Source organism: Sinohyriopsis cumingii, chromosome 12, assembly GCF_028554795.1.
Source record: "Sinohyriopsis cumingii isolate HCF-2022 chromosome 12, ASM2855479v2, whole genome shotgun sequence".
Classification (NCBI taxonomy): Eukaryota; Metazoa; Mollusca; class Bivalvia; order Unionida; family Unionidae; genus Sinohyriopsis; species Sinohyriopsis cumingii.
The window spans coordinates 105,658,979-105,685,592 of record NC_142972.1 but is presented as its reverse complement, the minus strand read 5'-3'; the positions used below and the strand labels follow the sequence as shown (position 1 = coordinate 105,685,592).

General features: G+C 34.5%; 1 protein-coding gene across 1 annotated transcript in view; it reads left to right on the top strand.

Moving 5' to 3' along the window:
* The window catches only part of LOC149787182 (uncharacterized), a 92,548-nt gene that overhangs the window by 62,041 nt on the left and 3,893 nt on the right, over nucleotides 1-26,614 (top strand). The window contains exons 11-16 of the mRNA XM_089977684.1: nucleotides 1,357-1,438; nucleotides 4,376-4,468; nucleotides 9,288-9,547; nucleotides 14,668-14,944; nucleotides 19,575-19,660; nucleotides 25,705-26,191. Coding sequence (XP_089833810.1) covers nucleotides 1,357-1,438; nucleotides 4,376-4,468; nucleotides 9,288-9,547; nucleotides 14,668-14,944; nucleotides 19,575-19,660; nucleotides 25,705-26,157 — 1,251 coding nt within the window. The 3' untranslated portion in view covers nucleotides 26,158-26,191. The remainder of the gene's footprint in view (nucleotides 1-1,356; nucleotides 1,439-4,375; nucleotides 4,469-9,287; nucleotides 9,548-14,667; nucleotides 14,945-19,574; nucleotides 19,661-25,704; nucleotides 26,192-26,614) is intronic.

Genomic DNA, 26,614 nt, shown 5'->3' with positions numbered 1-26,614 from the left:
AAAGACATGGTTGATTAACATTTTACTGAAAGATATGGTTGATTAACATTTTACTGAAAGACAACTTGTGATTGACTAGTTGGTCACAAATAAAATGGTAGTGATTTGATGGTCAGTATGGCCAGTGATTTGATGGTCAGTATGGCCACCATGGCAGTCATGTCTAAACTCGTATTGTCACCACTCCCTCTGAACAGGATTTTTTATTTATATTATGAGATTTTCACCAGAATAGATTGTATGGTGTCTGCTCCCTCATAGATGAAAATGATGGTTACTGAGCCTCAGTTGGTGGTCATCTTAAAATATCAGTATCTTCAATTTCACCCAAAATGGTGGGTTATGTGGATCTGTAAGGTTTGTAATTTGTATTCATGAGTGTAAATTTCAGTGATTATCTATAGCTAAACTTTGTATGTGTATAGGGGCTATTTTAAGGTATTAAGAGTGTAAGATTGCATGGGATCCATAACAGAGATGCCAGTAAACATGTTTACAGTTACTAATAATAAAATTAGTAGTGAATTTGCTAAAAAGTTTGGGGCTGTATCCCATTGGACAGGTCAATCAGGTGAGTTCTTAGAAGAATTAAGCTGTTTCCCATTGGATGAGTTATATCATGTGGGTTCTTTTACGTTGTGAGAGATTGCAGAGTGTCATGTAACAAGGACAGTAAGATATGTGTTTTACCTTTTACTTCTGTATATAAGTTCCAGTCACTCGACAATTTTCTCATTCTTATTTATTATGTTCTGTTGTAACACCAGGTCTGTAAATGTATGTTGTGTTGTATTTTGATCTTATTTGAAAGGAACAAAAGTTGTTTGGATTATTCAATGAAATAGTTATATCAAAGACCTATAAAAATGTTACAAACAGCTGCCTCGCTTGGCACTGAGCATTAACAGGTTAGTGTTAGGACTGGTCAGCCTAGTGTTAGGATAATGTGACAGGGTAGGACATCATGCTACATGTCTGTGGCATAATGCCCAAGTTCTAGATATCACTATGAACTACCAAACTGCAGACACTGTAGCAATACGACTGAAAAATTGTTAAAAGCTTCATCAAAAATCCAAATCACACACACACACTGAATGTCGTTATATGGACTTTTCATTTTCCATTTTATACTTGATGTATCATGTCTTATACAGAGCTTTTATTTTCTATTGGATTTAGCATGTTATTATATGGACTTTAATACTCTCGATAGAAGTATTATCAACATAGCAATTATTGATATGTATGACACATAAATGCTTCTGATGTGTGATACATGTGATGAAATTATTTTTGCCAGCAGACATGCTCATGCAACTTTCAATACTGTAAGGGTCTATACCTTTCCTACAGGACAAAGAAGATAGCCTCCTTCAGCAAAAAGAGATGGAGAGGAGAGAGTCATCTAGTTTGGAGATGGACAAAGAAAAGGAAGGTCAGGACATTGTTAATATACCTATTCAAGGTTCTTATGGTCTTTGAAGGTCTTTGACAGTTTGGGAAAAATCGGGTAGCATTTACTAGGCCTTGAAAGTTTGGGAAAATCTAGCATATTACCCTGAGGTTTTTAAAATTCTTTGAAAATTAAAATAAACCCAAACTTTTTTAAAAATAGCAACTATAATAATGCATTTAAAGCAGTGGTGACGTCTATTAAGAGAACAATTTATTTTGTATCAGATCTGGTGCATAAGTTACATATTTCTGAAATAACAATGAATGTTAACCTATCTTCAGATCATTATAAAGCAAATTTAGGAAATTAATTATTGTCTGAATTTCATCATTAAACAATACTGTATTATTTTGCATTCATTGTTTTCTCATATAACCTGTATACAAAATGTTAGCAAAATTAGGTCTTGGATATCTATGTTTGTGGTCTTTGAAAGTTGGGAAAAGTCTTTGAATCTATCATTCAGAATTCAGTATGAACCCTGATGTTACCCAAGAGTTGAGCATGGGAAGAAACTGAATATATTTCTTAATTCAGTTAGTATGATATTTCATTGGGGCAAACAAAGCAAGGTTCAGTTGTTTTTGTTTGTTTTTTTATCTTCCTAGAATTTAAGAATATCGCACAACAAGCTGAGATAATTGAACATTTTTGTTTTTAAAAAAAGGGAATCATACTAGTTTTCCTGCATCAGGTGTAAAGTGTGGACTTATGTGCTAGATTACATAAATATGTCACAGTAGCATAAAATTCAAGTCAGTATAATTTTTTTATCTATAGAGAAATAATACCTTTAATAAGCATAGGTTGTTAAATGTGTATGCATATGTAAGAGAGAGAGATAACCAGAAAGAACGAGATATATATCAAAACATTTGACCTGCAAACTTTGTGATTAACCATAATCAGACTTTCTATTTCAATGGAATATTTACCTGTGTCTACAAAATGTTGACAGATTTCATCTGCTTTGCCAATTCTCATGCTAAACAAGATCTTTTATCGATAGAATGCTATGAAAAAGTTAAAATTTGAATAAATTTCCAATGTAAGCCATTCAGTCATTGGGAGCCACAACTGTTCATTGGAGAATTTAGCAGGCTACTGTTCATTCTATATCTATATCTATATATATATATATATATATATAATTCTTTAGTTGAATTGTTTAGAACATCTTCCATTTTTCTTTCTGTAATACCATACCATTCTATGCTAATTATTGAAGCACAGTGGTGAGATCTATAATGGATACACATACAGTAGAAACAGCAGTATATTTCTCTTTTTCTCTTTCTCTTTCTATTTCTGTATGTATGTATATATATATATATAGATTGTTTGCAGCACAGTTGTTTATAAAGTATATGATTATCTGTCTTGTTTAGAAGTTTTAAAGCTCATGCTATATCACCAAACATTTTGGCTTGAGTTTTCATCTGTGTAGAGTTTTCCATAATATCAGACCATACAACGCACCATATCATGACAGAGCAATGGCAATAAATACTTTTCTCCAAGATTTACCATGCATTAATTGCCATTCCTGCTTTCTGTGAGTAGTGTTTGCTTTTTCGTCTATCCATCAGTCTGTCCATCCGTCCATCATCCCTTTGTATACAGTCTATATTTTAGAAGCTGCTTAAGATCTACAGATTAAACTTGGTATGCATGTACATCACCATTAGAAGGTCTGTCACATATCTGACTGAGGTTACAATCTTTAAGGTCATTAAATTTGGTATACATTTACATCACCATTAAAAGGTCTGTCACACATCTGACTGAGATTACAATCTTTAAGGTCATTAAACTTGGTATACATTGACATCACCATTAGAAGGTCTGTCACATATCAGACTGAGATTCCAATCTTTAAGGTCATTAAACTTGGTATACATTTACATCACCATTAGAAGGTCTGTCACACATCTGACTGAGATTCCAATCTTTAAGGTCATTAAACTTGGTATACATTTACATCACCATTAGAAGGTCTGTCACATATCGGATTGAGATTACAATCTTTAAGGTCGTTTTTCGTGACTTGGGAATTTTGATTTTTCTTCATACTTTCTATATTGTATGGCTTTCAAGTAATTTGAGATTTGTTAATGAGATTTGGAGTGATGTGTTGCATATTACAACTGGGGATTTGGTCTCCAAAGTTAAGGTCATGGTACAATATCTTAAGTGTCCCTTCTGTTCTTTTTCATTATGTACCTATCAAGCCATACAGGATTAAATGATGATATTTGATAGCAATTTTTGTACCATATTTGGAGTTCTAGTTACATGTTCAAGGCCACATATTTTGAATTTCACATCACAAATTCCATTTAAGTCTGTAATGAGTTGTTAGTGATTATGCAAATAAGCCTAGTATACTTCTGTGTCATGATTTAGTGTTACATCTTACATTGGTCCCCTCTTCATGGTAATGAGTAAGTAATTTGTTTTCCAGCATGTTTCTTATCATCATTTACTGCTGTATGCCACATTAGTTTCCTATATTTACAGTCAATGAGTCAGTAATTAGCTTCCCATTATTTTTTTCTTCTATTCAATAGTTTCAGACCCGTTCAGCTTTAGTGATGAACCTTGGTGTAGTTACACATTATCATTTGAATGTATCTTATGTATTGGGGATGTTATATTCAATATCATGGTTATTGGTTAGTATCATAAGTGTCCAATCAAACTGTTCTTTTCTCTCTTTAATTTCGGACTAGGCACTTTACGCTTTTATCACAAGAACACAACCTGGTTTCACTATTTCATACTTTTGTGGCCTAAGAAATGGGATAAATACATACTGAAGTTGCTTGTTAACTCTGCATTGCATTTTGCACTTTCAAATTACATGAATAGATAGATAGAACTCTTTTTGTGCAAGACACCACTTTCTACATTCAGGTAGTACAGATATCCGAGACCAGAATGTGTCCCATGTCCACGATGTGAGAACTAGAGCAATGAACATTCCAAGTAAACTGTATCAGTCAAAAGGTATAAAGTGTTGACTTATCTAACTTATCTTATATGCCTTTATTGTATTGTTCTAGGTCCATAGTGGATTGTGTGCTATCCACCGTGCATTGTCTCTCTGTCGACAATTGCTTGTTGCCACTTTGAAGTCTGCTTTCAGTATAACAGGAGATATGGATTTATATCATTAAAATCACATATAAGTTTGATAATGAGCAAGAAAGTTTGATAATGAGCAAGGTCCATGCATACTAATGAGATGATCTTACATCTAATTGGTTAAGCATGCAATCACTCTTGAAACCATCTTTTAGATCAGTTTCATACCAAGTTTGGAATATAAGCTTGCATCATTATGATGTCAGATGAGCTTTTGATAATTGATTTGATCCATGCATACTAATGAGATTGTCTTGCATCTCATTGGTTAACCATGTTACCCCACAGGAATCTAATGCGATTTTGATATATTTGAAATATGTAGAGAATATCTACATTTTGCAATTTGGATATATCTTAAATATATTGAGTATATCTACAATGTTTCTCTCTGGAAGCCTTATTTCAAATATGATTTTGATACACTTGTAATATAGTGAGGACATCAACATGATATTCCTTCGGATGCCATGCTTATAATATGAGTTGGATACACATTCATTAAATATGTAGAGGATCTCTAGATCCTTAGTATATATACACAAATATTTCACAAGTAGAGTAGAAATATTGTATTGTCACAGTTGATAGTACAAAATGTTTCCACTTCTTGCGGGAAATATTGCCATGTATTAGCCCAATAAACATTCATTTTCTTTTTATCTTTTAATGCAGACTGTCAATTTGCATGGATTTTCTACATGATATTCCAATGTGATGAACAGCTGCATTATACATTGAACAATTTTAGGGTTAATTTGGAATGTCTCATGTTTTGTTAACATGTTACATGCACAAATTGAAACTGCTGGGGAGGGGTAAGGTAGAAATAGTGACAGACTTCAAAGCATGACATTTTCAAAGGGGAGGGGTAATGTAGAAATAAAACATTGACAGACTTAAAGCATGACATTTTCAAAGGGGAGGGTTAATGTAGAAATAAAACAGTGGCAAACTTCAAAGCATGGCATTTTCAAAGAAAAGATCTGTACATTAATGAGCTGATACTTATATATGATGGACTGAGCATCTTACTGCTTGAAAGACTATTTATAACCTAACTTTAATCAGATGTAGTAAGTAGTAGTAGTAACACCATCAATGTATCAATGCATAAACACTTTTGACACTACCAATACAGGAGATGAAGTATACATGCGGGTGGAAACAATCATTGTATTGATGCATAACATTTTTGGCATGTCAATATCCATATTGATACAAATGGTATAGAATCTATACAAAATGATAGTTAACCTATATGAATTGCTTCAGTCTTTAGCAGCTGTGAATAATCATTTGTTATTTGCTATTTTATTCTTTAAGTTGAGGGGTCATATTTTACATCTGAAATTAAACTATTTCTACAGCTGAGATCCCAAGACCATAAGACCTTCCAAGGAAATGAACTATTTATACATTTTTGATAAGACCATAACACCTTCCAAGGAAATTGAACCATTTCTACATTTTTCACGATAATACCATATGACCTTGCAAGGAAATTGCAATATTTCTATATGTTTGATGACAAGTCCATAACACCTTCCATGGAAATTGAACTATTTCTACATTTTTGATGATAAGACCATAACAGCTTCCAAGGAAATTGCACTGTCTCTATACATTGGAAGACCGTAACACCTTCCAAGAAAATTACATTATTTCTGCAGTTGTGATCATAAGATCATAGCATATTCCAAATTATGTAAAGGCATAAAATAACACGTTTAAAAGTATTCATGCAGTGAAACAGACAGGGCATAATAAGCAAAAGAAGCCCTACATCTTGTCGGGTAGAGCAGCTTGAAATAGTCTCAAAGGCTGAATGAAAATTACTGACAACTGATCGTGTTTGGAAGTTTTTGTTATTTGTTTTCAAGGATGAGAACAGCTTATGAACAGATGATAAGTGTATGTCAGTAATCTTCATACTGGAAGTACAACCAAGATGTCAACAGGTATAAATCGGCACCACATTACCACTTACAGACCTTCGAAATATGACTAGACCATCAAGTTCTTAGCTGTATAAATAATATATCATATCATAGGCTTCGATACACAGTTCATGTCTATCATTTAACCCCTAGTAAATAGGCTAATATTGGCAAGATGTTGGATGAACTTTTGCATGCCAGAAGCAGAATCATACATTTTTTAGTTGGAAATACATCTGATATGCAGATTATTTTATCACTCTAGAGACTACTTTTGTTCAGATTTGTCAAATAGGTATTTTTCATCACAGTACTGGTTGAGGATGATTATGACTGAAATTAACACATATTATTTATGTTATGTGAACTTGAATCTGACTGACTGAGCTTGTTAAAAATACATCAAGCATCTAATTGAGCTTGTTAACAATATATCAAGCATCTAATTAACTGAGCTTGTTAACAATATATTAATCAGCTGATTGACTGAGCTTGTTAACGATATAGGAACTATATGTCTGATTATGTTCAGATTAAGTTCAAGATACTATTTATAGTATACCATTAAAAACAGATTTGTAAACATCCACAATAAAATATGCCAAATAAGTATCATGATATAAAAATTTGGGAAACTGTGTCATACAATATGACATAGACCTGCTTAGTGAAATGGTCAGCTGTTGGTTTTCTATTAAGTGCAGTGAGCAATATCAGGCCCACTTGTGGCTAATGTTTTTTTTTGAGTTCATATTGCTTTCACATTTTTCCATTCCTGAATTTCCTTGGGTTGTTTTCACACCACCACATTAGATGTAGTTGTTCGTTACCAATATAGGTCTGCAAGTATATTGTGGCATATGATATGTGTCACTGATTGCTAAAATCCTGTCTTCCATAAAGTGTTTGCTTCATCACATTCATATATTGATTTTATTTGAAATTAAACTTGCTGTTCAAACAGTCCAGGTTTAATCATTTACTGTGTTATATACTCTGTTCAGTTATTACATTACAAACCATACCATGTTTGAGACAGATTTATTTTATAACAAAAAAACTGCTGTCAACATTGCAAGTAAAATGATTACATTTGCAACAAAAGAGTCAGTAAGGCGAATGACAATTATCAACTCAAGTGGCCAAGTGGCCTTAGGAACCATAATTTGGGACTTGAAAATTACATCAGCACCATCTAACCATACGTGTGGACAACACATAACACATACCAAATATTGGGAACATGTAATTGTGTTCATAATCCCTTTATGATTGCACGACAGTTAGATTCTACAATAATTCTTTACCAGTACTTGTGATTAGTGTGACTTACATCCAATAATATACGTGTTACAAATTATGTGTACATGTGAGTAAAGTGGCTCACAGCCTATGATTAACAAGTTTAATAAATTACATGCAAAATAAGTTACATGTACATGTGATTAGTGTGTCTCACAACCTATAATTCACAAGTGCAACAAACTACCTGTACTTGTGATTAATGTGTCTCACAACCTATAATTCACAAGTGCAACAAACACATGTACTCGTGATTAATGTGTCTCACAGCCTATAATTCACAAGTGCAACAAACACCTGTACTTATGATTAATGTGTCTCACAGCCTATAATTCACAAGTGCAACAAACACCTGTACTTATGATTAATGTGTTTCACAGCCTATAATTCACAAGTGCAACTTGTCATGAGTGATGCTCACAACTTATAATTAATAAGTGTTATAAATTACCTGCACATGTATTTAGTGTGGCTTATATCCTTTAATTGGCAACTGTAATAATTTACCCGTACCTGTACACGTGATGCAATTAAAGTATGTGTCTGGAATACTTTACATGAAAACAAATATACAAACTTTAGCTGGCTGCACAAGTGCTGTCATTGGAACTACATTAAATATAGATTTGGTTTAGGCATTGTTAATAAAAGAACTCAGTAAAATGACAGTATGGAATCTTTATCAGTCGAGTTACAGATAATAAATTTATATGTAAATTTAAGTCCTGTCATTATGTAAAGACATGGTTTAGCATGCTACAGACTTTGAATTTATAAGTCAGTTTGAGTCTAATCAGTATATAAAGACATGGTTTAGCAAGCTTCTAATATTAATTTCTAAGTCTGATTTAGTTAAGTTAAAGGTAGCATACAGTGACTTTAGATTTAGCAAGCTTCCATTGTGAATTTCTAAGTCCATTTGAGTTAAGGTACTATACAATAGCATTATGTTTAGAAAGCTTGTGTCAATTTTTAAGTAAGTGTGTGTTAAGGCAGTACGCAATGACTTTGGATTTAGCAAGCTTCCAATGTGAATTTCAGTGTCTGGTTTGAGGTATAAGCAGAAAATGACTGTTAACAGTTATATTAAAAAGATCTAAAGAATATTGAATTAACCTTCCGCCTCTTCTGTAAATTACTTTTGAATTTGTCTTAAAGACACAATTGGCTTTTGTCACCATTGGTCATTAATTCAGCACTAGACCTCATTGACCTAAATTTGTAATGGCCAGTAAACATTTCAACCTGGTTGTCCTATGGCTACAAAAGTTTGATTGGTATTTGGATCACTAAATCTGTAATGGCCACTAACCACAGTTTAGATAGGTGTTTTGGAGTGCAGATGTAGCAAAATGCATTTTTGAATTTCAACTATTGATGCTCAAGCTTCCATCTGATCAAGCCCACGTGAACAACTATATACAAACTTTTGTTTGCAGGAGTGCATTGTTCAGACCCTAAATTGCTGTGTCAGATTCTACACAAGTCACAGCAAGCTGCTGCTTCAAGTCAATCTACACTGGAAGCAAACTGTCTATCAATGGGGCTGGAAATTCATGATGAAACACCCGCTAATGGGAACTGCTTTTTTGAGGCTGTCTCCAATCAGCTTCAACGTTTAGATTGTGGTGTACAAAAATCCCCACAACAACTACGCCAGGAGGTAGTTGCCTTCATGAGGACTAATAGAGTGCTTAATGTAAGTACAAATTTTATGTTGGCTGTACCATAAAGGTGAACTCGAAGGAACATTTTAAAAATATTTCTCGATGTCAACCAATAGTTTGGTGAATAGAAACTTTAAACATGATTGTATCAACTCACAAACATGTATCCATTCTCTGCATAGTGTATATATATATATATATATATATATATATATATATATATATATATATATATATGTGTGTGTGTGTGTGTCTTAGGAGTCCAGAATGACTGTGTACAGATGCGAATTAAATACTAGGTTCACATGTGGGTGTGTCTGTTATGCAATGATGCCTATAACAGCGACATTTTGTTGAAATGTTATAGGGGTCTGTGCATAAAGATCAGCTGATGAGTACCATTTATCAGCAGACCTCGGTTTGAATCTCCATAGAGAACAACATTAAAATTATCTGACCTATATGATAATGCTATTTAGAAATGTTTGAAAATATTTTTCTGTTAAGTACTTAACTAATAAACAATTTTCTCCTTTGATTACGTTCCCCAGTCACATTACATTAGGAATATTAGCCTGCTACCTCGCAAATCCAGCTGCACTGAAGGCAAAAAAAAATCTTATCCTGTCTATTCCTAAATAAACAAAGAACATTAATTCTTGCCTATTACATCCCCTTGATACCACCAGGTGTCTCTAGTTTTCAGCTTCACTGTGTACTGAGACACACGCAGTACAATAGCCTCCCACAATCCAGCCCATTTTTGTGTTCCTATGGACCCATCCATTATTCATTTTGCATTTATGATTTGGATTTATCGATCTTCTGCAGGTTTCATACTTTATTGTACAATTTCTGCAAATTTTTGGAAAGATTTGTCACTTGTTGGGACTTTGTCTTGTATGACCTCCATCCCACCGTTCTATCATTGAGATTACACAAGGTCATTACGAGTTAACATACATTTGACTTGATTCGCTTACTGTATCTTTTGCGGAGTTCTTAATAGCGAAATTCTGTAGTGCTATTTGATAATTATGTTTAGTTTATTCATATTTCACACTGTTTTGATAGAATTATGGTTTAATTATTTACTACGCATGCAGCCTAAGTTTAAAACAAGGTAATAATTTTCTGGTATGACACTTCACTGATCTGTTAGTTAGGATAGACCCATTACTAGTTTATGCTTTAGTTATGTTTTTTGTGTCGTTTCAGCAAACTTTCAATTAAAAGTTCGAGATGAAGCTTCGGAGCATGGAAGCGTTCATTGTTTATGTTATGTAAACATTGTTTCTGCTATGCAGCATCTATAAAATGTGGTTATGACTGTTTTGTTTAGTGACTTAGTAACTTTACATATTATGGTTTCTGCTTAGTTTTGTCTCTTGTGTCAGAAAACTGAAGTCTACCATGACTCTGGTTATGTCTATAGTATTTATACTTTGTTCTTTCTTTAACTATGCATTGTGCTTAAGCTTGATATGGACCATACATTTATTATATGACACATTCACGGATCTGTTATTTACAGCAATGTTTTACTGACCTAGCAACTTCACATATTATTTCCGGGGTTTTCTGCGGGTACTTCTTCCACCATTAATACTGGCCGCCATGTATAGCCAATCGTGTGCTGAAAATTTGCATTAAACCCCACAACAACAACAACAACACATATTACAGTTTCTGCTTAGTTGTGTCTCTTTTGTCAGAGAACAGAAGTCTGCAGTGACTTTGATTTTGTCTATAGTATCTATACTTTGTCCTTTCTTTAACAATGCATTGTGCTTAAGCTGAATATATGACCATACGTTTATGATACGACACATTCACAGGTCTGTTAGTTATGGCATTCTTTCATTGACCTACCTACACTGGTATATAGCCAAGATGTTTCTGATACAAATGTAGTTAAACTTGACTGATTCTGGGTCACTGAGAACGAAAATGATGCTTAAAATTGTTTATTGGCTCTAGTTGTAAAGGTATGTTATTGGATCAGTATATACTACCCATGACTTGGGAATGGCAGATGATAAGTGAACAAATTGCCCTATATCAGTTTCGTGAAATCATACTGTGTTGTGCACTCTTATTTATCAATGTTTGATTTTGCAAGGAGACACATTTCTGTTTAGCAAACGTGAGCAGAGATGTCTCGTACTTGGGTGAACAATGAAGATAACTTACTGCTATGTTTGTGTTTCATCACAAAAGCCCTTAGTTTGGCTGCACAGTTGTAGATCAGGACAAGAGGTGGGCCACACAGACACATGCTGCAACACTTGTGCAACAAATCTTTCCCAGTGGTTGAATAGGAAATATAATCTATGCAGTGACATAGATTTGGAGAGAGCCAACATGTCATATCAGAAATTTTACTTCATTGTGGTGCCTCTAGTTGAGAATGGTGTGTCGAAGTAGAAAAAGTGGAATGTGCATTATCAAAACATTCCATCAACTATACACCCAGTAACCCACAGAGAAGGACTACCTGTTCCTGATGCACCATAATCATTCTCACTTGAGTCAGACGAGGAATAAAAAGAGTATGAAACTTCTAGTTCTAAACCATCAATGTCACATGACCAATATTTTCTCCCATTTTCCTCCTTTGAACCACATCTCGTAACACAAGATGACCTAAATGACCTTGTCAGAGCTTTGGAACTATCCAAGGTAAGAAAAGGCTGTTGGGCTCCAGACTACAACAGTGAAATCTCTGTCAAAAGGATCTTGTCCCATTTCCATCCTGTCCCATTCATGGTAAGTGAAGCAGGTTCTTTGACTCATCGAATAAAAGTCTTAAATCTGTTTTGCTGCATAATGGCAATGTTTTGCCATCAATTCCATTTGGTCATGCCATCAACATGAAGGAAACTTGTGAAAATATCAAACAACTTTTGAGGTGTATAAACTGTGAACAACATAAGTGACAGTCTTTTGGTGATTTGAAGGTTCTTGCTCACTTGCTTGGTGTGCTGACTGGATCCACAGTACTGCTGTTTTTTTAATGCAGATGGGATAGTCATGTGCGAGATTCTCACTACATCAAGAGAGACTGGCCACTCTGATAGTCATTGGAACCTGAGGGGAAAAGTGTTCAGCATCCACTACTTGTTGAATCAAGGCAGATTTTGTTACCACCCTTGCAGATCAAGCTGGGTCTAATGAACAACTTTGTCAAGGCCATGGACAAAACACAAGCAGTTTTCTAGTACATCCATTGAATATCTCCAAGACAGATTTCATTCTGTCTCTTTTTTCTGAGGAGAAACAGTTGGGCTCCAGTCACTTATTTTGTCTCCAAAGGGATCCAGTCCTGGGTTTTAAGATGACTCTATCCAAACCCCATCAAATCTCTAGCCTACAGATCGCTAAAGTCACTATCATACAGACCTTATTGCCTGAAAGCATTAGCTTCAGCATTCAGAATAAGAGGGCTGCAAACCCTTTTATCTTGAGCCGAATTCCCATCAATTCAAATCAGAGGGTTTGGTGGTTCTCATGATACCAAGGGTTTTGTAGCCCTAAATAGGTTGCTGTCTGTCGGTAGACAAATAAGCGTCCCTTGCTCGCGCCTTTCTCTAGCCAGGTTGAGAACAGAATCATGCAAAATCCTGTTCACACTCTCAAGGACCCACTTGAAGAGCACATAAATATGTCATGGAAAAGCAAATGATGCTTGCTTCCAGTGTGAGCAGGAACACATGATATTACATCAAGCCCATTCTGAAGTTGGTTGTAGACTTGCTGTTCTCTGATGTCTCTCTTTTAAATTTCAGATAATCTCTGTGATCCAGAACACAGGTATCATATACTTCATTACCTTTTTTTCCTGGCTGAAGTGGGTCGTACGCTTGGTTTATTCTGACGTCTTATCAGAACAGACTAGCCTCTTGTAGATTCGAGCCATCTATGTGAACCTCGAATTTAAATGCAATATTTCAATCGAAGATATTTTAGAAGCTTTTCGCAGGCATGCAGAGTCAACCTTCTCGAGTTTTGCCTCATAAATTTAGTGCTGCAGAGACAAACTCTGGTTGGGTAGAGATGGTAGCAGCAGCACTGACTATCAGACCCAACCATATCAATCAGCACAGCCTGTTAGCTTCACTGGAATCGCCCATGAATATTTTTGTAGGTGTGAAGATTTCAACTTTATCCTGACAGCCATATAAGAGTTCAAGATCAAAATATCCCAAGCTGTGTTGCTTGTATCAATAGGAGAATGGGTTATCTTGGGATTCCAACCACTCATCTTCAGAAGGATACACAAAGTAGAGGTCTGACGCTCAGTATCCCTTCCTATTACTTATTCTTCTAACGTAATGTGATTGGGGAACATATTCAAAGAATTTTTTCTCTGAGAATACTTACTCAATCACATTACTTAAAAACTCTCCCAATCTCCCCATCATACAAGCATCCACGTTAGTTTCTCGCTCAGCTAAAAACTGTTGACACCTGCTGATATCGGGGGGGGGGGGGGGGGTAATGGGCAAGAGTTACTTCCATTTGTATATGAAAAATGGACAGGATAAAACGTTTTTTATCCTATATAGGGCTGGATTCGTGAGGTAACAGGCTAAGATTCCTAATGTAATGTGAAAGGGTAATTATTCTTGGAGAAACATAATTTACTTAAACATTTGCTTTCTTGAAGTATTTGAGGATCAAACCTTAAAGGAAATTCAGTTATTTTAGTTGTATGGTGCTAATCAGCTGGTATGGAATGGTACTGAATCATCATGAAGCTTGTTTATTTAGGCAGGCATGTGACTGATCCTGGTGAAATGTATCACTTCATACCATACCTTTATATGACTCTCTAGACCTTTACTGTGAGAGTTTGAAGCTTAAAGAGCAATGAACTTTTCAGCAATTAGCAACTCAGGTAACACCGTGCAATCAATGACCATGACATTGCTTATTTGTTTCATATATCTTTCGTGATAAAATAAATATGAGAAACATTTAATGATTTTATGACAAAATGATGTTCTCATGTCAGGTTCATTGACTGTTGAAAACGCAATAAACTAATCAGAGATAAGTCAATAAAACATCAGCATCCTTGTCTTATCATGATGAATTTAATATCAATTTTGTTAACTAGTACCTAACTGAATGTTTCTTATCTTCTCAGGCATCTGAAGGTACCATACATTTGGATGGTTTTATCTACAATGAAACATATGATGACTACTGTACACGAATGGCAAGGGATGGAGAATGGGCAGACCATGTGGTGGTGGTTGCAATGGCTAGGAAACTACAAATGGATATTGTCATTGTAATGAGCTCACCATCCTCTGGCCCTGATGAGAACATTGTGTGGGTTGTTGGACAGACAGGTTTTCAGGGGATGCCCATTCTCCTAGGTCACATCTGGGAATCCCATTACCTATCATTACAACCAATAGGTAAGTTTAAAAACAACTTGAATTTATACTTAGTTCTGTTGAGGAGAAGAGTATTTAAGAAATGGGATAAATTTGAAAATTTCACATTATTTGATTTGAATAATAAATAATTTTAGTGTCCCACTCCTTTGTATGCTCATATTATAGGAAGATCGACTGAATCTGCCAACAGGAAGTGGTCTCACAGAACATGCAGTCTGTCATAGAGTTCATATATCATACGGTACATAACATAGTTGTAATATAGAACATTGTAAAGGGAAAATGTACGTGAGTAAATATTCTGATATCAGCTGTTACCAGCTATAATATTTATATATCAGATATTTAGCAGCAAACAAGAGCATATGACCTGAATATCATGCAAGATGATCAGATATGTAAAGAATTTTTTTTGACCTCTTCTTGAATCTAAGAAAGGTTGCAGAAATTTGTATAGCATCTTGGTGAAAGACACAGAAATACTAGAACCTAAGGAACTAACGAAATGGAAAATGCAACTTAATTTACCAAAGCAATTTGATTTACCTAGCAATTTTGCCTTGATATACAGAGCTACCAATTATTGCAATCTAATCTGGTTTCAGTATAAATTGCTGCATAGAATTTTTGCACAAACACAATTCTAAAAACGATTGGAATATCAAATAATAATTAATGTTCTTTTATATGGATTCACATGAAACATGAATTCATATTTATGGGGACTTTATGAATGTTGAACAGTTTTGTAATGATTTGACAGGGTTCATAGCTACCTCATAACATGTTATTTAAGTATCTCATGGGTGTTATGGTAGATTTTTGTTATACAAAAATAAATGTACATACGGCAATTTGAAGCATGATATAAGTATTCTGAATAGTTATTTTAGTATTGTTAAATGATAGCTACTGGCATAGATGATGCTTACGTCTTTGCACTGCTGGTGACTCAGACACATTTCCGAAACCAGTATTTGTGCCATGGCAGCTTCATTTTGAACCATATTATGTGTTCTTTCTTCATATAGTTTTAATTCTAATGGTTGAAACCTTCGATGATTTTGGTAATTTGTAGGTCGGTAAGCTGACCATAAAAATTGCCTGAATGCCATTAAGAAACTTCAAATTAGAATTTAATTGTGGTCTTTGCTGCTGCTAGGAACCCTGGGTTTAAGCCAATGGATTTAAAATAACAATAATTTACCGTATACCATTTCTCTGACAGGGTTAATTGTAGGTATGTTAGATGCAGGTGATGTAATTTTATATTGCTGATATCTAAACTATGCGTATTTTGTGCCAATAAATATAACTTCCAACTCTCCCTTTTTTGAAAACTTATTTAGTAGCATATCATAGTTATAGTATGTCTGTTGGTTGATATATGATTGTTAGAGAGAGAGAGAAGATATGAATGCTGTCATGTGTGTGTGAAGACAAGAATAATGTTGTGTGTTTTTTTTTAGAAAACAGACATCATATTTTACATTCAAATTCATAAAAATATCTTAGGATGCATTGTAAAAGTGAGAATAAGTATTGTACAATGAAGCTAAGGATCAAGATAGTATTCATGGGTAATTTTAACAAAGGCCAATAGATACATGATCTGCTATGTGGAAAATAGATTTAAAATCAAGATAGTGATTGGTCATTGTGTATACAATCAAGATAGTGATTGGTCAATGTGTATACAATCAAGATAGTGATTGGTCAGTGTGTATGGAATCAAGATAGTGATTGGTCATTGTGTATGCAAGTAAGATAGTGATTGGTCAGTGTGTATGCGATCAAGTTATATAGCATGTGGAGCATGGTTGCTCAATGCGTATAAAATAAAGATGGAGATATTTATAATATTTGGAACATGGCTGGTCATTGTGTACAAAATCAAGATAGATATAATGTGTGGTATGTGTAGATTGATAATTTCCCATTAAAAATAATAGTAAAATGGCTTGCTTAAAATTTATGTTGTATGTCTGCACCAGTTTTTAAGATTTGATAAATAGGTTTATGTCATGAAGATATCCATCCCTGATATAACTAGATTTGGGAAATTATCTTACATCACGAAGATATCAGTCACTAAAGCCTTATATGATCAGAATTTTCATTACCAGAGATAAATAATGCTACAGCATGAAGTGACATGAATTGTGCTAGATTTATATGAAATCATGCACTTGGAGACCAGTGATGCATGATAAATCCCTCAAATTTAAATTTGCACATATAAAAATCTTTTCTGTAAATTATGCACTTTTTATTCAGCCATTCACCCCTAAAATGCTTGTCACAACATAACTCACATCAGTAGAAGTATCATGGCATTTGTCACATTGTGTCTTTTTTCATAACTGTTTTCACATTGAGGTTCCTTGACTTCATGTGTCTGCATCACTTGTATATGATATGTGTCTGTATCAGTTGTGTGTGGTATGTGTCTGCATCATTTGTATATGTCAGTATCAGTTGTGTGTGGTATATGTCTGCATCACTTGTAAATGTATCTGTATCAGTTGTGTGTGGTATGTGTCTGTATCAGATGTGTGTGGTGTGTGTCTGCATCACTTGTATATGAGTCTGTATCAGTTGTGTGTGGTATGTGTCTGCATCATTTGTATACGTCAGTATCAGTTGTGTGTGGTATGTGTCTGAATCACTTGTATATGTGTCTGTATAAGTTGTGTGTGGAATGTGTCTACATCACTTGTATATGTGTTTGTATCAGTTGTGAGTGGTGTGTGTCTGTGTCGCTTGTATATGTGTTTGTATCAGTTGTGTGTGGTATGTGTCTGCATCACTTATATATGTGTCTGAATCAGTTGTGTGTGGTATCTGTCTGCATCATTTGTATATGTCAGTATCAGTTGTGTGTGGTATGTGTCTGCATCACTTGTATATGTGTCTGTATCAGTTGTGTGTGGTATGTGTCTGTGTCACTTGTATATGTGTCTGTATCAGTTGTGTGTGGTATGTGTCTGCATCACTTTTATATGTGTCTGTATCACTTGTGTGTGGTATGTGTCTGTGTCACTTGTATATGTGTCTGTATCAGTTGTGTGTGGAATGTGTCTGCATCTCTTGTATATGTGTTTGTGTCGCTTGTATGTGTGTTTGTATCAGTTGTGTGTGGTATGTGTTTGTGTCACTTGTGTATGGTATGTATCTGTATCATTTGTATATGTGTCCGTATCAGTTGTGTGTGGTATGTGTCTGCATCCATTCTATATGATATTTGTCTGTATCAGTTGTGTGTGGTATGTGTCTGCATCACTTGTATATGTGTCTGTATCAGTTGTGTGTGGTATGTGTCTGTGTCACTTGTATATGTGTCTCTATCAGTTGTGTGTGGTATGTGTCTGCATCACTTTTATATGTGTCTGTATCACTTGTGTGTGGTATGTGTCTGTGTCACTTGTATATGTGTCTGTATCAGTTGTGTGTGGTATGTGTCTGTGTCACTTGTGTATGGTATGTATCTGTATCAGTTGTGTATGCTATATCATTGCATCAGTTGTGCATCATGTGTTACATCGTCCAAGCATCAATAATGGCATTTTACCATTCTGGATTCAATATTTCTGATTCAGTTGCAATGGGATTATCTAACATCCTATTACCTGAGACTCTTCAATCTCTGAAAGCTATAGTCCCAAGACAGTTTTTTTATTTTATCACACTAGCTAATTGTAGAGTATGTTTTTAAGGTGAAGTGCAAGTGTATGTTTCCCGTTACACTTTCCATTTCAGTCTATAACATTAAAGTTGTTAGAGATTTAATAGATAAGCATATCACACATCTGTATCATCATTTAGTGTTGTATCTTACATTGGTGTAATATCTTTAAAGTTATAAGTCTGTAATTTGTTTTCCATCGCATGTCTGTTTCATCATTTAGTGTTGTGTTTTACATTGGTGTCATATCTTTATGGTTATGAGTGTAATTTGTTTTCCGTCACATGTCTGTATCAAAATCCGCATATGCATTTATAAGCACAAATATGACAGAGGGGAGAATTTGTGATGGAAAACAAAGGACTTTGCATTTCCTGCCTCCATATTGAACGGTTTATGACTGATCAAACATTCATTCTGCAGTGCATGTTTACACAGATCTTGCAAAATATAATTATGGATGGCCCATAAGAAAGATGCATTCACACAATGCTGCCAAAATATTCAGTGAAAAATTCACATATCTCTGTACCCATCATGTTCTGGGTTTGAATTCATCCATTGTTACTTTTAATGTATATGATGTACAATATGTCAGCGTGTATAATGCACACCATTGTCTAAAGTGTGACCCAATTGTCACTTCAGAATAAGAGAAGCAATGTAGTTTTGCCTTATAACATCATATTTGATGATTTCGTAGAGTAACAACAGTCAGAGATTTTGGATAGTGAATAAAAAAGTGGCAATAATGAAAGTACAGCATATCTTTCTGATTAAATCAAATAACCCCCCAAAAGGACCATCTAAAGGTTTGCTTTTGGTGTTGGAGTTCAGTCTTGCCACATATCGCTCAGTGTGCCTTTCATGATTCTTTTGCTGCAGGTTTTAATTAATATCCGTTTTAAAATTCATGGTATAGTTGGTATTGCTGAGGCTATCGCCATTTTATTTTCTGTACAGCACATAAAACCCTGGATATCGTGGAAAGAGATGAAAGAACAGAACATATCACTCCAGAGACATCAACACAAATGGAACAGGCAGATGTAAGTAGTCCTTATCAGATTTGTAAAATGCAGACATTATACCAACGACTACAGTTAGAAGATGTAAATTGTCTTTATATAATTCATAAAATGCATATAGTAAACCACCCACTACAGTCAAAAGATATAAGTAGTCCATACCAATATCTGATTTATTATATCATAGTCCATATTGACTCATACACTTCAGACAGTACCCAACTCAATACAGTCAGAAGATGTGCGTAGTCAATATCTCATTCCAACAATGTGGATGGTATACCACTCACTGGTCATTATGTGTAATTAGTCCATATCTAATGAATGCAATGCAGCCACTGTACCATCCACTACATCCAGTGTATTTATGTGGTTCATATCTAATTAATGCAATGCAGCCAGTATACCAGCCACTACATTCAGTAGATGTAATTTGTGGAATTTAGTCAAGATAAGATATCACTAAATCTGAACAAATCATTCATGGTATCATGATTCAGATATCTAGAAGCTGCAGATTATGTTTAATAAAGGAAAGAAAATGCTTTAAACTGTAACTGTATTTTTACCGTACGAAGGTCAGCTCTACAAAAATCAGTTTTAACAGCCAGAAGGGCCTTCAAGGGACACTAGATACTCGATGTCTATCTTGAAATTTTTGAAAATCAAGCCATGTGCCTTTAAAGCAATAAACCAGAATGCAAGCAAGTAATCATTTTCTGACTATTTTCTTCTCAAACGAATCTTGAAATCCTTGGTTGTCTCTAGCTATAATCAAAATTATTCAGCTTCTTTTGCTATAAATATATCAGGAAATCTGAGTTTAGTCACCATTAGGTTAAATCCCAAGAATGACTGTTTTGCATGCTGTCTAATTTTCTGTGCATGTATGATGACCTCTCTATTCCCAACAATTAAGATTTTGTTTAAAGTGCATGCACTCTTCCTGTACTTAGGCGGCAATTGCTTTTGATCATTGCTCATGCTAGATACAGTTTAAATTGGTGTTGGTTCTGTGGGCAAGTTAAAAAATGTCTCTGGCTGTGAAATGTACAATAGTAACTGCCTGGCATTTCCTTTAACTATATGGTACTCTATTCATAATACCCATGGGTCGCGTCATTTCCTTATTGGTAGCCTCGCTATTTTGATCTGGTCTGCAGAATCTTGACCCCAAACAGGTGTTATCTTAGAATGACTGAATACAGCCATATCATATATAATTATCATGTAAATGCCACTACAAAGCCATGTGATTATTTTTATAATGGAAGCGGAAACAAAAATTAGAAGGAATCGCTTAACTAGTGGCATTAATTGATAATGAAATATGGTACTGCACTCGTACACTAGTAAAATCAGTCATTAGGTAAGTGAACAGTACAGATTTACAATTGTGAATACATTTCTGTCTTTCTATCTGTCTGTCTGTCTCTCTCAATGGGGCATGTGGATGATTTGATCATTAGGTGCAAGAAGAAGATTGTGATGGAGTATGTCTTTGTCACATCACACATGAGAGGGAGAGAGTAAGCACTTTGCTGCTGAAATCTTGTAAGCGTTAAAAATCCATACAAAATTTAAAAGACTCGACTAGTCATGTCAGGATTCAAGGCATGGATAGAAAATCGTACCCCTGTTTAATTAAGCACCTAAAGTAGTGCATAAAAGATTACTTTAAAGAAACCAGATGGTTGATATCTAGAACCATATAATCTTTGCTAAGTTACACCCCAGCTATATACAAAAAATTAAGGGACAGTAACTAAGGCTACAGCATCAGATTTTTATACAAGTTTTATAATTACCATAAGGTGCCGAGTTCTGGTTGCAAAGATCTTAAACCAAAAGGTTCAATACATCAGAGAAAAACTTTTTTGAACTGAGTACCCGTTTTTGACACTCTCGCTAAACCACTGACGATATATAGAAGAAATATTCCAAAATATAAGCTGTCGTAAAAAGGCAAAAGCTACCCATAAATAATTTCAGTTCAGAGTTTCGTAAGTTTTGCCCACACAATTTCTTTTTATATTTTTCTTAAGGAACATGATTAAATTGAGGAATTTTTAATTGGTCTATTTATATTTCTGATGAATCAAATCAGTTTAGTAAATCAGAAGATAAACTGAAAACTGACAAACATTTACAACTTGAAGTTAGAAATATCACAGAGAGCAGTAGCTGTTTGAATATGATACAAGGTTAGAAGAATTACATCTAGTTAACATTATTGTTGTTGTGATGTTTTTCATTACTGGAACATATGCTGTGAATGGTATGTTTGTTTACTTTTAAAAATCTTGCTATTGTTCTAGTATAAAATATCGAGCAAAAACAGAACAATATTATTTCAAATTTTCTTTTCCAAATGATTGTGAAAAATCTAGTCTGTATACTTGGTTTTGGTTAAAGTATATGCTTACATTATTGCCTTAATTTGAATGCATCGATAATGTCTTGTAATGAAAACATAGAAATAGAGAGCTTGAAAGTATTGTAAAATAATGAGCGTTGTATAAAACTGAATGCATTTTGTTATTCTGTGAAAATTTGTCCTGACATTTGTCTGGAAGTAGAAAGTGTGTATTCAGTAAGTATGTGTTTGAAGAAAGGGTCACTTACTGGTCAAACACCTATTTTTTCTTTAGAGAAGTATTGTAAATTCGAGTTGTCTATGACTGCAGATTAAATCAATTCATATGTCCAATACAACATTTTTGAAATATTTAAAACTAAAAGGTAAATCACCATCTCAGCAATGCAGACTGATCACCTTTGCAGAAAATATAGGTCACTATGATATGTAGTTCATATTTGTTTAATTCTGTCAATTTTTTATCCATTTGGTCACAGTTTTGTGTGCTGTAATGGGAACATAACTCATATATGTTAGACACTAATCACCCACAAGGCTGGACAGTTTTTGCATCAGTGTGCGTGCCATACATCTGTACACTCATGTGTTTCCTACACCCTAGTTTAGCCAAGACTGGAATATTCATTGTTGGTGGGCAACATCATGCAGGAGAGTTTCTTGTGATTTTTCATGCAAAATATCAACTGTTCACATGTTGGGACAAATATCTAGTCATCCTTTCATTTTAATGCATCAAGTCATAATGACATTTGGGCTCATGGTATTACTCTGTGTCCATTGTGCATCATCCACTGTTTGAAATCCTCAGGATGTGGTCTCTCCAAAATTTGTGCTGGCTCTGCATGAAACCGAGCAACATTCTTTGCAACCTTTTTGAAACATGTTTTCTTCGTCTTTCGAATGGTTGAGCCAATTTCAATAATACATTGCAAGGTTGTTTCTTGTTTAATGTACTTTATATGATCGGTGACAATGTGTTTTCAACTTCAGCTGGATTTGTGAGCCAGATTGTATCAAATTTGTTATCAACATGCGCTACCCAAATTGTGTTCAGTTAGAGTCATAAAAGTAATCTCCCTTTTGGCCTGCAAAACATTACCCTAATAACCAATGTAATAAATATTAATGCACTGAAATCTCCCCGCAGACTCTTCAAGAAACTCATCCACACATAATGTTTCTCCCTAGTTCCATTGAGTCTATCTTTCAAACGCACATGCACACACATGCAAACATTCACATGCACACAACATAACTACATACCCATATAATAAAATAATGCAAATAATATACACAAGTGTGTATGCGTGTTTATATGTGGAAATTTAGGTAAAGGTAAATGTTAAAGATAACCTGCATTGAGAAAAATAAAAGAAACTTTTATATCTGTATTACTTTTGATCTAGTAGGTCTTATTTGGATTAATTTGAATATAATATTAACGTTATTATTAATTCATTTAAATCAATATTGCTTAAACATGTGAGTTTGAGATTTCAGTTACAGACATTATTATTGGTAATTGCTACAGAATATCATGCACAAGGAACCTGTCCTATTACTATGTCGCTACATCTGAATTCTTAACCAGTCAGTGCCAGGAGAATGATATCGGGCCAACTTTGGGCCTTTTGTTATGGATATTTCATTATTTATTTGTGGTAGCCACTTCTTATTCTTGCGGAATATGTGATCACAAAAGACTTTACTAGACAAGTGTTTTTTATTAAACTTTACTCTGTAACATAATTGAAACCGAGTGGGTTTTGGATTAAATGAACAACACAAACACATGTGTGAAAGATGGAAATTTATTAAATGAATTAATAAAGAAAAAAATATATGGTTCATAAATACAATGATTCTCTCACGCTCTCAACATACGATTGATCTAATCACTCTACACAAACATTCCCAAACTGAAAAACAAAAATATGATTCATGTAATCTTACATATGGAAAGTGAGATTCAAATAACCTCATTAACTGCAAAAACATTTCAAACAATATTATGCAATGTCACATTATCTCACATATGGAATACGAATAAGATTCAAATAATTTCAAGGAATTCAGATATGTTTCAAATAGTATTATGCACTGTAAGTGAGATTCACATAATCTCCTATATTATGCAGTGTAAGTGAGGTTCACATGATCTCCTATATTATGCATTGTAAGTGAGATTTACAAAATCTCCTGGAATACAAATAAGATTCAATATAATCTCATGTAATTGAAAATGTACTCAATTAAAACATCACTTGGAACAAACATATGACTCTTGACACTTGTACAGTCGTATGATTCATAAACTGATTAACCGCACAGTTTCACAGAATCCTTGGGTTGACCCACACTTTTATCGGCCGTTCACACCCTTCACGGATCCACCACATGTACAGACATACGTATACACATACGCTCAGACAGCATAAGCACCCCTGTATTGGCTATGCCTACATTCATGGCTCCACCACGTGTACAGACACATGTATACACATATGTATAGCACGCAGCCCTACACAGCTACAGTCAACCGTAAACAGCTACCATCAGCCCTAAACAGCTACAATCAAAATCTTTAAATATATGCTAATAAATTAAACTCTAATAGCAACTTGTAATTCAAATTCACAACATTTCAAATCTGCATAGTAGTAAATGCATCATTACATGATATGACATTAAAACCTGAATAAGCTTCACATATCAAATGAAATATAAATTTAACACTTACCCCTATGGCTGGAGAACAGAATGGAGGACATTCACTCCTTGGCAAGATCTAAAATGGCCAGTGTGTTGGTAAGAAATGGAATCTACCTTAAATCCATAGGAGAGTGAGTAATAGGGTAAAATGCCCATGCATATCATGGTTTTAATGTCTCTTGTCGCAAGTAATTTTCGATGAGATACTTGCTAGTACAGTCGCTTACCTGGAAAAAACAAGTATTCATCCTAGGTAACGTTGTATGCATGTACAACGAAAAATGGTCAAATTGTTCTAAGGCAAAACCAAGTTATTTCTTGCCTTATTCTGTGACATACTCCATCACTTTAATGGAAGGATAAATAAATGACATGTTATAACAACAATTTAGCAAGCAAACCCATTTTATATCCTTTGTGCAAATATGCAGTGTAACAATGATAATTGTATATCATGTAAACATCTTACAAATAAAGCCATTTTATATCCACAGTGCAATATATGGTGCAGAAAGTATAAATATTTAGCACTTAAACATGCAAAGCACAAATCATTTTATATCCTTACTGCAATGTGTGGAGTAGAAAGGATACATACATAACATAACACGTCTAAAAAGCCAAATCTATTTTCTACCCATAGTGCAAAATGCGGTTTATAATAAAAACTGCAAACTGCAAATCCCCTTCGTCATATTGTGGATGAGCTGTGACTTTCTTGAGAAACAGTATGTATTTTTAATTTGGCTTCAAGACACGTTAGGTTTTCAACCAATATAATATATATGATTAGTTCCTTTTCTACCAATCAGAATGAAAACTACTATTTCCAAAACAAAAATAGAGTCAAATCTGCAAAAAGAATAGTCAGTATCTGAATATTGTTTCATGATTATTTATTTCATATGAAAGAAGCATATGTATAATGATGTTTTGGGGCCAATGAACAACTACTGTTATTACTTTTTTGTAGGGTAGAGATTCAGTTGAGTTAACAGATCCGATTACATCTGAGGAATGTCCAAAGGATTTACAGAGAAGACCTTTGCCAGCAGGAAAGAAATACCATGCCTTTTTCAGTTACTCTAGCTCAGACATACAGTGGGTAAAACAAACTATAGACAGACTAGAAAAAGACCACGGGTTTATTTGCCATGAGTATGATCGAGACAATACTCCTGGCACACCATTATTGAATTTTGCTGAGAATAGCATTAGACATGCTTACAAGACTGTTATTGTTATGACGCGGGAAGCCTTTATGAGTGGTTTTGTTTTACACGAAATTCAAATGGCAATCAATCTAGGCTTTAGCGAGAAAAGAAACTGTGTTGTCCCAGTGTTATTGGAGGACTGTGAGGTTCCTGGATACCTGAGTGTCCTGAACTATGTTGATGCTCGTGATACCAAAAAGAGAAATATCTAGTGGCCCAAGTTACTGATGGAGCTGGAAACTAAAGGTGAGCAAGTATTTATTATTTATATATCGTATCGGCAGGTTTAAATGCTCTTCCACCTTGATTTTGAAATAATACATTTAACTTGGGCAAGGTTCTTGTTTAGTTTGTACTTAATGCAAGTTCTTCAGAGAGAATTCGTTGGAATCTGTAAATACCAGTAAATAATAATAATTGAAGGATAAAGATGTTATGTTATTGTAGGGTTTAATGCCATTTTTCAGTACAAGATAGGCTATACGTGGTGGCCAGTATAAATGGTGGACAAAGAACACAGGAAAACCCCGGAAAAAACCAACGACCCACGAGAAACTACTAGCAAGCTTTCTCACATAACCACATTAGCCAAATCCGTGACTCGAACCCATGCAGAGGTGAGATGGCAGTGATCCTTAAGGGTGAGTGCTTTAGACCACTCAGCCACTC